General features: G+C 41.7%; 1 protein-coding gene across 7 annotated transcripts in view; it reads left to right on the forward strand.

Moving 5' to 3' along the window:
* Positions 1–394: 394 nt before the first annotated feature.
* The window catches only part of SNTG2 (syntrophin gamma 2), a 271,731-nt gene continuing 256,282 nt past the window's right edge, over positions 395–15,843 (forward strand). For 5 of the 7 annotated variants that reach the window (XM_035322208.1, XM_035322209.1, XM_035322211.1 and 2 more), the window contains exon 1: positions 395–718. In XM_035322208.1, the coding sequence (XP_035178099.1) occupies positions 647–718 (72 nt within the window). In that variant the 5' untranslated portion in view covers positions 395–646. The remainder of the gene's footprint in view (positions 719–15,843) is intronic. The other 2 variants (XM_035322206.1, XM_035322210.1) reach the window with 2 other exon arrangements.

Below are 15,843 nucleotides of genomic sequence, written 5' to 3' on the forward strand. Positions count from 1 at the left end.
GCGAGCATCAACCAGCACCCCCTGATCATTTTCTTCTGCACAACTCTCCAGCCACTCTGCTCCAAGCCTGTAGCGCTGCATGGGGTTGTTGTGACCGAAGTGCAGGAACCTGCACTTAGCCATGTTGAACCTCATCCCATTCCCTCTGCCCATCAACCCATCCTGTCCAGGTCCCTTAGCAGTGCATTCCTACCCTCGGGCAGATCGACACTTCCCCCCAGCTTGGTGCCGCCTGCTAACTTACTGAGGGTGCACTCAATTCCCCCATCCAAGCCACCAATTAAAGAGGACGGGCCCATCCCCGGGCACAAGCTGCCCATCCCGCCGGTGCCGTGCCGGGGAGGAGCACAGCCGCCCGGCTGCACCCAGAGCCCCGTCTGTCGGGATGCGGCCGCAGAGGGGAGGGGAGCCCGAGCGGCGGCGCCTTCCCCCCGGAGAAGAGCGAAGTTAAATAGGCAGCGCTCCTTCGCCGCCTTCCTCTCTCCCCTCCCGGCTCGCAGCCTCGGGCGAGCCCCCCGCTCCCCGCCCACCGTGCCGGGGCCGCGGTGCGGAGCCGGGACACGCCGCTCGCCTCTCGGTGCCTGCAGGCGCCGCGTCCCGCCGAGCCGCCCGCCTGAGAGGAGCCAAGCCAGCTGCATGGGAGGAGATGAGCGTGGCGGGGAAGCAGCCGCCTCCAGCACCGCTTGAGCGCCCCGGCAGCCTCCTCGTCCCCACCTGGGCAAGTAGCCGAGCTCCCCGCCGCCTTGTCCCGGCACCAACTCCCGCCGCGCTGCCCGGAGGGAGGCGCCTGCCTGAGGGGAGAGCGGGGGGCAGCGGGGTGGGGAGCGGGGCGAGAAGGCAGCCCGGCCGCTGGAAGGCTGCCCCCTCTCACGGGGGGCTGCGGGCAGCCCCCTGGGAAGTTTTGGGGGCCCCGAGGGGAGGGAGCAAGGTGGTGGCGAGGGGGAGCTGCCTCAGGCCGGGGGGCTCGGCGCGGTGAGGGGGAACGGGGAGTTGGGAAATACTCGCGACTTTGGTGGCAGCGCCTTTGAGAAATCATTTATAAACGATGCCCTCTGATGGTGGTTCTCAGCTGTCCTTGATTTATTAAATTAACGTCATCTAGTGTGCCCTCCGTACCTTTTAAAATAACGGTGGGCTTTGTGGTTTAGTATGGCACTCGTCTTGGCATGCAGGGCTGTTCTGTGGAAGTGTAATTGCATTGTTTTTCAGCCACTGTCTAAAAAGTTGCACCCGTTACAAAATAGTTTACCGGTGCTAAAATAAAGAGCCAATTCATTTTTTGCCCTGTCCTTCAAGATATTTTGGTGACCACAGCCTTGTGAAAACTGTTATCTTCCTAGTGTTTTATCCGCCGCATTATTTAGCAGTCACCTGCTTTCAGCCACATGAAGGATGACTTAAAGCCGCGTTCTGCCTCACAGTAATTTCATAACTTCTTTGAGACTCTGTAAGCTTGAGTCAGAGGGTAGGTATTCAGAAGACACAGGTGGATAAGCAAAGATGTAGATGTTGTAGATGATACCTGAAGTCGCAAGCAGGTACAACTGCCTGCATGCAGATCTGTGGAAACAAATTGTTGTCTTGTCGTAGCTCACTTTTGCACTGTATACGTTTGCATCCCTCTTTTGGCTGTGTAGGAAGAGATGCAAGCATTTCCCTTTGTGGTTCTAGAATTTCTTTAATTAAAAAGAAAGTAATTGAATTATTATGCTTTAGGATCCTCAGTGTTACAAAGCTGTTGCACAGCTCTTGATCTGCAAGACCTGTTCCTGAACTGTAAAAATAATTTGTGCAGCAATTACCTAAAATGTTAACAGCTGAGTAGGTTGTATGGCAGTTCAGAATATTTCAGCATTAAAGGTGAGGAATAATCACTATCATTAAGTGAAATTTATGACTGGTATTCTTGTAGTGGTGTTAAATGCATACATTTAAGGCCAATAGGACATGCTGTTCCTTCTGATACTTGCGGGACTTAACGCCTGTGATACTGCCTGCAGCCAAGCTAGTCCCCGAATGAAGGTGAGCTAGCTCCTTGGGTGTGTGTGATAGGAACTAAAGGCTCGTGGGCATGCAGTTTTCCTGGACCCTCAGTGAGAAATAGGAACATGAATCAAAATCTTTGGCAAGCTGTTTCAAATAAATGCAGAACAACTTTGCCTCACTCTCCAGAGTATTTAAAAAATGATGGAAAGAATGTCTATATGCATAGTCTTAAAATAAAATAAATTTTATAGACCTTAGGTTCAACAGGGACACCTTATGGCAGATATTCAGATATTTATTTATACGAGTTCATAACTGCATAGCTTCCCAGAGATGTCATGTACTTGTGCAGAGAAGTATACTCTTAACCTCTTAAAAAATAAGGCCTTGTTTGATGATTAACAGTGTGCTAAGTGCTTCATTAACTGAGTTACTTTAACACTACTGGAATCTGAGTCTGTTTACCTTGCTAAAATGAAAATCTCATATATATTAGTATCAGTGAAAGGATTGTGTTTCTGCAGGTTTTCTCAGAAATACGATAAGACAACACCAGTTGCCACTTAACTACTAAGTATTGCATGCTGAGCCCAATTCATTGTTCGGGATTGTGGTAGCTAGGCAGTCTTAATTCTTAAGGGTACCTTTACTTACATTTTTTCTCTTCAGAAGGATGACAGTTAATACTAGTCTTTGGAAAGTAGCTTAGCTTGCTTTTAAATTGAAGACAGCATGCTAGATTTGAAACATAATCCTCATTTATTTTATGTATTTTTAACACTAAGAGCTCTGTTAAGTTTGTTTTGCAATGTGTCTATTAACTTAAAATTTAATTGTTGATGTTCTGTTCTGTAGAACTGAAGTTTCAGTCAGACCTTGTCTCTAACATTTCGATACTTGTCTCATTCTGAATCAGACATAAGCTCATATTGAGCCAGTCTCATAAAGCAGTATGTTTCCTTCATCTGTAGTGAGCTTTTTGTTTGGATTTCTAATATAATTCTTCTCCTTTTTGCCCCTCAGAAAATCTTAAGAGGTCAAATCCCTTAGGGATTGTCACCCCTATGTCAGCATGTATGTGTCACAGTTGTACGTAAATTTTTTAGTCTCACTGTTCATAATGCATTAAATACTGTGGCTTTCATTGTATTACTAAAAGCATGGAAGAATGATAGCCTTACAGTCACTCATACTACTGATAGGCTAGTTTTTTAGAATGAAGAAACAAAAGTGTATAGCTCATTGGTATGTACGAATATTTTGTCAGTAGTTTTTTGGAATAAGGACTATTCTTTTAAAATTCTGTTATTTATGTTACATGTCATCAACTAGTAAATTAAGTTTTCTAATAGCTCTTCCTGTGACTCTGTATGGAAGTTATCAGCAGATTTATTTATTTTTAATTCAGAAGAAACCCAAAGGAAAAAGGGGACGGGGAACTTTTTTGGATGGTGCTCTACTCAGGAGTCACCCACATAGGGATCTCAATAAGGGGACAAAGTGCAACACATGCAGATTTTCTGATCCTTTTCCCCTCATTTTTTTCACTGTGTCTATGTAATTCAGATACTTGGATAGAGGTGCAAACCTTTACTTTTTGTGTGTGTGTCTGTGTTTTTAAGTTTGGCACCCACCAGCACAGAAACTTCCCGAAGGTGAACACTAGGTGTCATGTTACCACAAACATAGCTGCACCTTGCCTTTTCGCTAGCCACCTTTTTAGGATCAACATTCAGCCTTGCCATTTTCTTAAAACAGATGGCCACCACTGATGTTCCACACCAGTATTTTGGTAGGCTTGGACCACATTCAGCCATGCTACATGTGACCATAAGAAATACTGCTTCCTTCAACTTTCTTATGTTTTATTATTATTACTTATTTTTATAAGAAGTTATACCAGCACTTAGCACGGATTTCAAGTTTGTTTCCAAGGTCTGTCTACACCACAAAACGACTCAATAGGATATACTTACTAATGGAAGCTTTTGCTACCTCACAGTCATTTTTCTGTTATAATTTACTGCTGAGCAAAGGCTGATTTCAGATTTATTTTTTTTAATGTATTTATTTTATTTTATTTTTTTATTTTTTTTTGCCAGGAAGTGAGTTGAATTTGACTCCTAATGTGGGGATGGAAAGCACAAGAAAACAGATGGTGGAGCTTCATGATAGGGAAGGGGTGTCCTGGTATTCCATTGCGTGAATCCAAACGATTATTTATCAGTGCAAGTTTTGTTGATTTCCCACTAATTTGGGAAGAATGTGTTTTATTATTATTTCCCCACTAAAAATACAGAAAATAATAGTTTCAAGATCCTATTAAAAATTTACCAAGTTTTTACTAAACATCAGACTGCGGAAGTTTTTTCACACTCTTTTACTCTTCAACCCTCCACTCAAAAAAAAAAAAATCTGACTCTTGTTTCTGTCTGTATGTATCTCCATGAAAACAGCTATCAAACCTATAAAAAACAGATTCAAGCTTATGGTTTTAACAACCTAATGGAAATAAGCCTTGCGCCCACCTGCTGCTCTGAAAAACAATGTCTGATCTCAGAAAAAGAACAGCGTTGGTATTCTCTTTACACCTCAGATCTGTTTCATATTGTAAGCGTTTTTTTCCTGATGTTTTAAACATTTTATGGGATGAATATAAATACAATGACTTGCGCTTGGGCACACAGAGAGTGCTGAGAATAGAAGTGGTAGCAGAGCTCAGCAGAAGCATGACCGTGTTCCTACAACGTGGACAGCTAATACTGCTTGTCCGTGACACTGTGATAATAGAGACAGCACGCAAAAATCAGACTGACTCGGGTTGGAAGGGACTTTGGGAGGTCAGTGAGTCTAACCTGTGGGAAGCAGCGACAGTGTTGAACTATGACTTAGCTGCTCAAGGCTTTTTACATTGCATCTTGAGAACCTCTAAGGACGGAGACTGTCAGACCTCCCTGGGCAACCTGTTCCACTGCTCAGCCATATCACATGGTGAACTGGGGGGCTGCTGCTAGGACTCATGAAGCCATCTCTTCTCCAGGTTTGACAAGACCAGCCTCTCACAGGGGAAGTGCTCCAGCCCCCTTGGTGGCCATCCATTGCCACTGGTCCAGTTTCTCGATATGTTTCTTGTCCTGGGGGAGGGGAGGGGACACAAAACTGGATGCAGTGTTCTGGAGGTGCTCTAATGAGTACCTTAAGTAAAGGGAAGTGTTCAGGGTGATCTCACCTCTGTTGATGCTGGTGCTTCTAGCCTTTGTGGCTGCCATTTTTTTTATTTTTATTTTTTGTTTGTTTTTTTGCCAAAAGCAAAGAAATGGTGATGTTGACTTTCATCTGAAGTTGTTTCATTTACTATAAAAAACTTCCTGCATGTTAAAATAATTGGAATGATTTACTCATCCTTCATATTACGGACGAAGCTGACAGTTAAAGCCAACAGAGGCTCAAGACGGTGCTTCATTCCAGATGCCATTTATCAGCTCCACTCATTAAATACAGAGGGGTTATAGATGTTTTTTTGGTCTGTTTTCTTTAAAAAAGGGCAGGCTGATACTCATGTTTTGAACTTGTCTGTACCTGGCTGAACTTTGTGTCTGAAGAACAGAGTGACTCCAGTGAGATCTGTCATGCAGGAATCCTTCTGCCACTCCTTATTTATGTTTGTCAGCAGCCAGATTTCTGTAATGAGATTAACAAACTCTCTAAAGGATATAACCTTGAAAGCTGGAACCCTTTAGCACAGCCTAATCAATATTATCTCATTTAGCTCATTTATTATCTCCTTGTGAAGTTCAGATTGTAGTAAGCACAAAATACATTCATAGTATTTAGAGAAGATCTGGGCAGGGAAAATCAATGCATAACCTCAGTTGTTTTGTATTGTGTTTGAAGAGGTGTGGTGCATGCTCATACCACATATGCTATTGTAAAGCCATTAGCCTTACAATGCTTTCCCCTGCCATCCTGAACTTGCACAACTGTTTATGTCTGTTGCTTTGGGATTTTTGTCTTAACGCAGTTCGTATAAGATTTCCAAGTCAACAGATGAATAAAATCTGAGGAGAAACTCATCCTGTGAGTAGACACACTCTGTGTAACACAATCGGCTGGGGAAAGTGCAGCCAGGATAGCTTTCTTCACATGGGGTTGTTAGCCACGCTGTAGCTGCATTTCCCAGACTGTGAGTAGCCCAATCTCATAGCACCTCCGTGGTTTAAAGCAGTGCTGAATTCCCCATTTTTGTGATGGAGCTGTGTACAGAGTGGTTAATTGACATGGAGAGGACCACAGAAGCAATCTTATCCAATGAGGGGTGAAACCAAATATTTTGGGGGGCTTGAATGTACTGTCCTGTCCCATTCAAAAATGGACATGGACTTCTTCAAAGAATACTAATTCATCAAACTGAAGTGCATAAACATACTTGCTTCTGCTGCTCACGTAAATCAGGAGTCATTTTGACCTCACTAAAAATACTGGTTTGTAATATGATTTATATAATAGCTAATATGTAACATGATTATGTTAAGCAAAAGAGCAAGCAAGCACATTAAAAGCTGTCTTAAATAACATGGCAGACAGTGATTAGTACTTACTTGTTTCCACTATGGAAGCTGCCTTTCAGTTATAAGTATATGTAAGACTTCAGTTTATTGGAGGAAAGCATCTAAAGTTCTCATATTGCATATAAGGAGGATGCATTCATATTTGAAAACTTTTCACTGCAGGCATGTGTTGCCCTCTTCCTCTCCAGCAAAAGCTGTTCAATCAACAGGCAAAGAAAGAGATTATTTGTTTGTTTTTCCACTGGCTGCAGCTAAGACTTGGATACTGAAAGGAAATGAATGGGCACATATCTTTCCATAAAAATCCCATTTAACAGTTTTATGTCAAGTTTTTAGGAAGGCTTAAGGAATTACAAGCGTGGTTGTGTTAATAAAATGCAAGTTTCTTTTGCACCAATAAAATATCCTACTCTCTTCAAGCAGGAATTAGAATCTAGCTTTATGTGCTTTGTCTTTTCCTTTTTTTTTTTTTTGTTTGTTTGTTTGTTTGTTTATGATACCTCTGTCTTAGGCAGTGTTTTAGTAAATGTAACATTAGTCATCGTTCTGCTACCCTCCATGACCCCAAGTGAATGGCAATATAAGGATGTACAGCAATCCACAATATGAGCTAATTTTTAGGATACTGTTGAAGCATGAGGAAGCGTATGTTGCCAGATCAGTGTGACATTCTTGTTTTGTGATGTAGCTCTTGCTTTTTATAAAATCCTTTCTTTTTCTAGTCTTGAATTGTCAGCATATTTATCAGTTGCATCAACACACTGTTTCATACAAGTATTTATTGTACTTTTCATTTAAAAGATGGATTAATTACTAAGGCATCTGGTGCATCATATGGTGTATATGCTGGATGTGCTAAACAGAATAGTCTTTTTTAAATAAGAGAAAAGTGACATTGCATAAAAGGATTAGACTTTTAAGTGTGCTTTGAAGAGTTACTTTACAGTACTAAAATCTCCAAGTCTGTTCCGGATTTTGTGATCATTAAAGGAATCTTTGATTCTAGTGGGGAAAAATGTGCATGCCTGTGTGCATCTATACTTGTAATATATTCAAAACATGAAAAAAAAAAACACACTTTTCTGACAAGAGCTTTGTTATATATGGGAAAGTTATATGATACTTCTTCCTGATGATTATCACAGAACTGCTGCTACAAATACTTCTGTTTACAATTTGTAAGGCAAGGAATTTTTACTGTCTACAGAAATTATGTTCTCCATAGTTACACAGTAAATGAAGAACTTCTCAGCGTTCAGTCTATAGGAAATAGATACACACTTAATACAAACTCCATGCTTATTTTACTTTAGAAAATTACTGAATTCTACTGTAGCCAAAATTACTAAATGACCAGTTTAAAGTTGAATTACTAATTTATCATGTTGTGGCATCACCAAGGGAAGGATGACAGAAATTGAATATGAATCAATTTATTCACTGTTTGCAGTTTTACATCTCTGCTCCCAATTGACTGAAATTAGATATGTATTATCCTTTTTACTTCAGAAGTTCCACAAGATGAAGCTTAAATTTATCCAATGTACCTTCCCTTTTCAAAAATTAATTTCTTCATTGAAGTTAGACTTCCAGCAATTTAATAGCTGTGTGTGTGTATATATATTTATATTTATATATATATATATTTGTTAAATGTGGCATTGACAAAAACATGGCACTATCACAACTGAATTTCAGCAATCAGAACTGAAGATATGTGATGTGCTGGTCTCAAAAGTCTTTCAAAAGAAAAGTGATCTTTTCCGATAAATACTGATTCAAAAAAGAAAGCAGTCTGCTTTAAGCATCTGTCTCTTTGAGTGGGTCCTCCTGAGAATCCGTTTAATATCTCTATTAATGATACAGACAGTGGGATCAAGTGCACCCTCAGCAAGAGTTTGAGGATGATACTAAGTTGAGAGGTGCAGTTGACACAGCAGAAGGAAGGAAGGCCAGCCAGAGAGACCTGGACAAGATTGCAAAGTGGGCCTGTGCAAACCTCATGAAGTTCAGCAAGGCCAAGTGCAAGCTCCTGCATCTGTGTTGGGGCAATAGCTTGAAAGCAGCCCTGTGCAGATGGACTTTGGGGTAAGGGTGGATGAGAAATTGGGCATGAGCTAGCAATTTACGCTTGCAGCACAGAAAGCTGTCTGTATCCTGAGCTGCATGAAAAGAAACATGGCCAGCAGGTTGAGGGACTCCACCCTCAACTTCCACCCTTGTGGGACCCCACTTAGAGTACTGCTCTGGGGCCCCCAGCACAAGAACGACATGGACCTGTTGGAGCTAGTCCAGAGGAAGGCCACAAGATTTATCAGGGGTTGGAGCCACCTCTCTTACAAAGAAAAGATGAGAGACTTGGGGTTATTTGGCCAAGAAAACAGAGAGTCCAGAGATACCTTATCCAGAGATACCTTTAGGCCTTCCAGGGGGCCTAAAGGAAAGCTGGGGAGGAACTCTTTGTCAAGGAGTGTAGTGATAGATAGGACAAGGGGTAATGGCTTTAAACTAAAAAAAAGGGTAAGTTTAGTTTAGATATTAGGAAGAAATTCTTCACTCAGAGGGTGTTGAGGCACTGGCACAGGCTGCCCAGAGAAGCTGTGGGTGCCCCATCCCTGGAAGTGTCCAAGGCCAGGCTGGATGGGGCTTTGGGCAACCTGGTCTGGTGGGAGGTGTCCCTGCCCATAGCAGGGGGGTTGGAATTAGATGATCTTTAAGGTCTCTTCTAACCCAAACCATTCTGTGATTCTATAATCTGTGATTTTAAAAGGGAGGTGTTCAGGGAAACGAGTCTGAAATTTGAATTGTCAAAATGGTACCACAGCAAGTCTGCTGATGCGGATTAGTGAAATGAAATTATTTAGATCTGCTTTCCATACACAACCCAGAAGAGCTTTCTCTTGATCTGGACAGTCAGACAATATAAATTGTAGTCTGAGAGAATGCTTCCTTCTTCTGTCTTTTACCACCTGTAATTCAACCTTTAGAGAAAGAAACAAAAATCAGAGTTATGATTGTTACCAAGAGCAAACTTGCAGCTGTTGGAGTCATCTGTGACTAATACCCTCAAGAATATTTATTTCAGATGTCAGGAAGTAGGAAAGAATGGGTAATCTTGTACTGACTCTTAAGTCAAAACCAAAATTAAACAAACCCCACAATGATTAATAATCAGACTCAACTTTGTTTTTATCACCTCTTCTTTCTTTAGTTTATTGTGTGACTAATTCAGAGGGGACGGCCAGGAGCAGGGCAAACAAACTGCTTATATACCCCTCTATTTCTGTATTTCACCCATTTCTGCTCCGTTCTTCTTTATAATCATCGTGTTGTATCTCAAACAAAGAGTTTCTGGCTTTCTCATTAACATCTACTTTTCAGAGATGCTCTATTTCATTGTCACACTAGTTGACAAGAAGTAAACAAAAATGGAGAGAGGAGTAATATATATAGATAACGAACAGAATCATTACTGGAGGAAAGAATTCAGGGTAGTTATTCTAGGGAGTGGATGTGAAAGAAGGAGTGAGAAGGCAGCCAGGAGTTACCTAGACCTCAGGGATTGCCTGGTGGTATTTTTTTCCATGTGATTTGTATCAGTGTGTAAAAGGGAGAGTCCATACTTCAGTCTGATAGCTGTGTTCCTTCTTTTCAGCTTTCAGTAGTTTGACAGACTTTGAGAAATGTCAGTAAGGTCAACTTAATGTCTATTGGATGTAGGTTTCATAGCTAAATATAATTAAATGTAGTAAACCTGCTTGAATTGACTCTGTAATTCTCATAATTCTAGTGTCATTTTAATCTGTCCAGGGTCAATCTAATTCTGTTCCGCAAAAACATCTTGCTTCATCAATTTATAGCATAAAATGAAGACTTCATCATTTAAATTTTATAAAATTTCCCTTCTATTAATCTAACATGATTCACTGCCAAGTGTCACAAAAAAGTGCAAAGAGTGCTTCATGTATATTTTTTAAGCAATTAGTGTTAGTGCTGTCTGCTCTGGGAGAACTATAAAAATATTTTTTTCTTTGAAAATTAGCTCAAGACTATGCAGCCCTACAAAAGTTATGACTTAGCACAGTATGTCTAGCAGAAGAAAAATAAAAGTAAAACAAACCCACCAGCATACTGCCATGGTTTATGGCACTGAGGTGTGAGATGAACATAATGTAGTTCTATAAATTCCTTTTGGTTGGCATTTATAAGTGGTAAAAAGTAGACTGTTTTCAGGAGCATCATTATTTTTCAATAATTTCTGTGAAACTTTGGCAAACCGGCTCCAGTCTAAGAGAGTATTACCAACATAAATTAAAAAGTCTTGTCCTAGGGAGGAGGGATCTTTTCCATTTAAATTAAATAATCAAAACATTTTCTAAAATGGAAGATGAGGGAACAAGATTTAGGGATAAGGACAGTGTTTCCCTCTACCTTGTTTGTCTGACTATAATTCTTGCTTTTATTTGTGGTGATGATGTTTCATGAGGAAGGCTTCTGCTCACTGAGAGCTAATGTTCTATCTTGTATTTAATTGAATGAGGTTTAAAAGAACAATCTTAAGCAGAGTCTGTGCGCTCTTTATGTGATCTGCAAGATATCTGAGAAGTCCTCTCCTCAATATCATGGAAAATTGTTGTCTTGAACATTATTCCACAGGATAAAAAATTAGATATGCTAATTGTAAATAGCAGTCTAAAGAGTCACTTATCAGCTTGCTTGATATTTACAGATCAAATATCTTCTGGAACTAATTTCATGTTCTTATGTGAAATTAAGGTACTTTCACCAATGAGCTCTTACAGATAGTTTTTATGAGTGTTTAGTTATCTGGAACATAACAACTTGTCATAGTTTTTCAAGACATAATGGTCTTCAGATCTTTCTGCGGGTGACGTTCAGATGTCACCTCAGAGTTTTGTAGCCCCAGGCCCTCTCTGCTTTATTTGCTAGTATAGATGTTACCACTTGGACTTGTCCTTCTCTCTGTGGCTGTCCTGTTTATCAGTGTCCTGTTTATATTAACCTGATGTGCTCAAAAGTCACTGAGACTTGCTGATTCTTTTATTCAGGGGAGTTAACCACCAGTGAGCTGAGCAAAGAGCTGATAAGGAAACGGTTTTCAAAACAAACACGTATTTATGCACTCTGTGGCTTGCAGAACAAAGCACAGAACTGCAGTGGAAAATACTCCCTTCCAAAGAGTCTTTATTTCATCCTAAGAAACACGCATCCGTATTTTACCTTGGATTAGGGATATGCTTTTCAAGTGAATCTCATTGTCCATATTTACTGCCCTGCAGTCTGCATTGTAAAGTGGTTTGGAGAGCACCAAAGGTACATTTGGCATTGGTAAGTAGTACATCTGAATATGTTTAGATTTGTGGAATAAGGCAGAGGCACTGAACTATATGAATGCCTGAGGTTTTATTTCAGATTAGAATCATAGAATCATAGAATCATAGAATATCCTGAGTTGGAAGGGACCCTTAAGGATCATCAAGTCCAACTCTTGACACCGCACAGGTCTACCCAAAAGTTCAGACCATGTGACTAAGTGCACAGTCCAATCTCTTCTTAAATTCAGACAGGCTCGGTGCAGTGACCACTTCCCTGGGGAGCCTGTTCCAGTGTGCAACCACCCTCTCTGTGAAGAACCCCCTCCTGACGTCCAGCCTAAATTTCCCCTGCCTCAGCTTAACCCCGTTCCCGCGGGTCCTGTCACTAGTGTTAATGGAGAAAAGGTCTCCTGCCTCTTGACAACCCCTTATGAGGAAGTTGTAGACTGCGATGAGGTCTCCCCTCAGCCTCCTCTTCTCCAGGCTGAACAGGCCCAGTGACCTCAGCCGTTCCTCGTACGTCTTCCCCTCCAGGCCTTTCACCATCTTCGTAGCCCTCCTCTGGACACTCTCCAACAGTTTCATGTCCTTTTTATACTGTGGTGCCCAGAACTGCACACAGTACTCGAGGTGAGGCCGCACCAGCGCAGAGTAGAGTGGGACAATCACCTCCCTTGACCTACTAGCGATGCCGTTCTTGATGCACCCCAGGATACGATTGGCCCTCCTGGCTGCCAGGGCACACTGCTGGCTCATATTCAACTTGCTGTCTACCACGACCCCCAGATCCCTCTCTTCTAGGCTGCTCTCCAGCGTCTCATCGCCCAGTCTGTACGTGCAGCCAGGGTTTCCCCGTCCCAGGTGCAGGACCTGGCACTTGCTCTTATTGAACTTCATGCGGTTGGTGATCGCCCAGCTCTCCAACCTGTCCAGATCCCTCTGCAAGGCCTTTACGCCCTCATTTGAGTCCACAACTCCTCCAAGTTTGGTGTCATCAGCAAACTTGCTCAAAATACCCTCTATTCCTACATCCAGATCATTTATAAAAATATTGAAAAGTACCGGCCCTAAAATGGAGCCTTGAGGGACCCCACTGGTGACCGCCCGCCAGCCTGACGCAGCTCCATTTACCATAACCCTTTGGGCCCTGCCCGTTAGCCAATTGCTCACCCATCGTATGATGTTTTTATTTAGCTGTATGGTGGACATTTTGTCCAGTAGGATCCTATGGGAAACCGTGTCAAAAGCCTTGCTGAAGTCCAAAAAAATCACATCAGCTGGTTTCCCTTGGTCCACCATACGGGTGATCTTATCATAAAAGGAAATCAGGTTAGTTAGGCAGGACCTACCCTTCACAAACCCATGCTGGCTGGGACCAATGACTGCTTTGTCCCCCAGGTGCGCCTCAATAAGTCCGAGAACCAACTTCTCCATGATTTTACCAGGCACTGACGTGAGACTGACAGGCCTGTAATTGCTAGGGTCTTCTTTCTGACCCTTCTTGAAAATTGGCACAACATTTGCCAGCTTCCAGTCTACTGGGACCTCTCCAAATTCCCAGGATCGTTGAAAAATAATTGATAGAGGTTCCGCGATGACATCCGCCAGCTCTTTCAGCACCCGGGGATGAATCCCATCCGGACCCATGGACTTGTAGGGATCCAGGTGGAGTAGCAAATCCCGCACACGTTCAGGGTCAGTTGGGAGTTTGTCATCCCCACCGTCCCGGTCCTCCAGCTCAGGGCACCCTGGGTCCCGAAGCCCATCATCGGCATTGAAGACAGAGGCAAAGAAGGCGTTAAGCGTCTCTGCTTTGCCTACGTCATCGTCTGTGAGGAGAATTAGCTATAGCCTGATCCTGTGGACTGTCTACCTGTTAGTGGAGCTCACGTGCCCTAGGACCATGCTACAACACAAACTGCAGCACGATAAGTGGGAACGACTGGGAGAGATTTACTTCAGAAAATGTACTTCAGATGTGAACTAAAATGCTAGTACATAGCAGAACTTCTTTCATCCTGAAAGATATTTCAGGAAGGCACCTGATTAATAGCAGCCACTAATGTTGGTTTGGTCCAAGGGACTACACAAGTCCAAAATAGAACCTCCCCCACACGCTTATGGTAGAAAGGCTGCGTCCTTGACAAAGAACATTTTTGCTCTGCAGATCTACTTCTCTTCATTAGCAGTCTGTCTGGACATAGTCTCAGTAAATTTCATTCTATGTTCATATTCCAGCTGATTAAAAGAGGCAGCCTTCTTATTATCTGCTTTTTGTTGTCTCTTGTTTTTTACCCATTAGCGTACAAATGAGGAGAGTGCCTGTCTCTTCCTCACCTTTGCCTGCGAAACTCACACTTTCCTTAGAACCTGCAAGCTCTAATACAGCATATGTAAGCTTCAAGCATACATAGCATTGGAGATCAGGCTGAATGAATAAATGTTGACAGCACTTTCTCTCACTCCTTATTCCTACTCCCTTCCAATTTTCTTGTGTTTGAAAAGACCAGATTTTGAGCGTTATCCTTAAATGTGCTGAGATGCATGACAGAAAATATTTCCTCAGTTTGTGAATGCCATTAGTTGCACAACTGAGGAACTTTGTAAAGCACAGAGCTTCTGCTTCTTGAGGTGGCAGATTAGGTTGTTAAAGAATATTCCAGGCAGTAGACATGGCTCATCTCTGAGGCATGGAAAACACTCTCTTTTTGCTAGGGGAAATAATTCCTGTTATTAATTAACCAGGAGAAGTTAGGAAATAAATTAAAAATTGAGGGGGGATTAGACTTTTAAAAAGTGGTTTGAAAAGAATGTGCAGACTCCTTAAATCTGGTTTATAGCATCTTTGCACAAGATGTAGCACCCACAATCTAGCAGTAAGGTAAGGCTTTTTCTCTCTGCAAAAAGGAATACATAAATAGGACTGTGATCCCCAGTGCCCTAATGACTGAATTCACAGTTACTCTTAATTTCTGTTGCAGGTTGCCAGGTCTTGCTAGTATCTTGACTTTAGTCCGCCAGTCACTATTCTGATTATTGTGATAGTGAAGGGAAGTAAGAATATGGCACAGCTGGTTTTTTGTTTGCTTGTTTTTCATTATGAACAGGCAGACTTTCTAACTCTCGGAACCGGCAAAACTTTCTGATGGGGAATAGGCATATCTCTGATTCATGAATTACCTGTGTCTATTTGTAAACATTCCTCACCCGTTTGTCTGTTTTGATCTTGCACTTTGGCTGGTGCTTTACACTGCTTTTCTTGCTTGTGCTCTCTGAGATGTTCTTACGGTTGGTAAGGTCGCTTCCCCTGCCTGCCGTACGGCCACCCTGGGCTCCCGCTCACCTTTCCTGCTAGAGCAGCCCACTCTCGCTGCTCCCTGGCACCAGGAGCTCCAAATTGATCACTGCCAGATTAAGATTGTTAATCTGCATTTCTTCACTCCTTTGGTTTAACTCTTTTTTTTTTTTTTTAATATATATATTATTTTTTTTTCCTACATTTGAGGTTTTCTCTTATTTTGTTTAGTCTTTGAAGTAGGATATTAGCTCTTTGTTGCAGCTTTCTGTGTATCCGAAGACTATTAATAACAATAATTGATACTATTAATTTTATAGTATAAGCAGCATCCATTTCTTGACTCCTTCAATCATGCCTTTTCTTTGCTCTTGACTTTCTTCAGTTGGCCTATATCTATCTATAAAAATACAGCATTGATTTATGTTCAGCTTGTAATTTTCCTTAATCATCTGATTTCATTTCTGGTAAGAGGGTACCAATGTTTTTTGTAGCTGTTTCTTTGTGTTAGAATGTGGTTTTGTTTCCTTGACTCTGTTAGGTTGTTCTTTAGCATCTGTATTTCTAGCTTTTTGGAGGGCAAAATGCTTTTATATGATTGCAAAGTGAATGCTGTTCTTTTTTTTTTTTTTTTTTTTTTTTTTTTTTTTTTTTTTTA

The sequence above is a fragment of the Oxyura jamaicensis genome, chromosome 3 (genome assembly GCF_011077185.1).
Source record: "Oxyura jamaicensis isolate SHBP4307 breed ruddy duck chromosome 3, BPBGC_Ojam_1.0, whole genome shotgun sequence".
Taxonomy (NCBI): Eukaryota; Metazoa; Chordata; class Aves; order Anseriformes; family Anatidae; genus Oxyura; species Oxyura jamaicensis.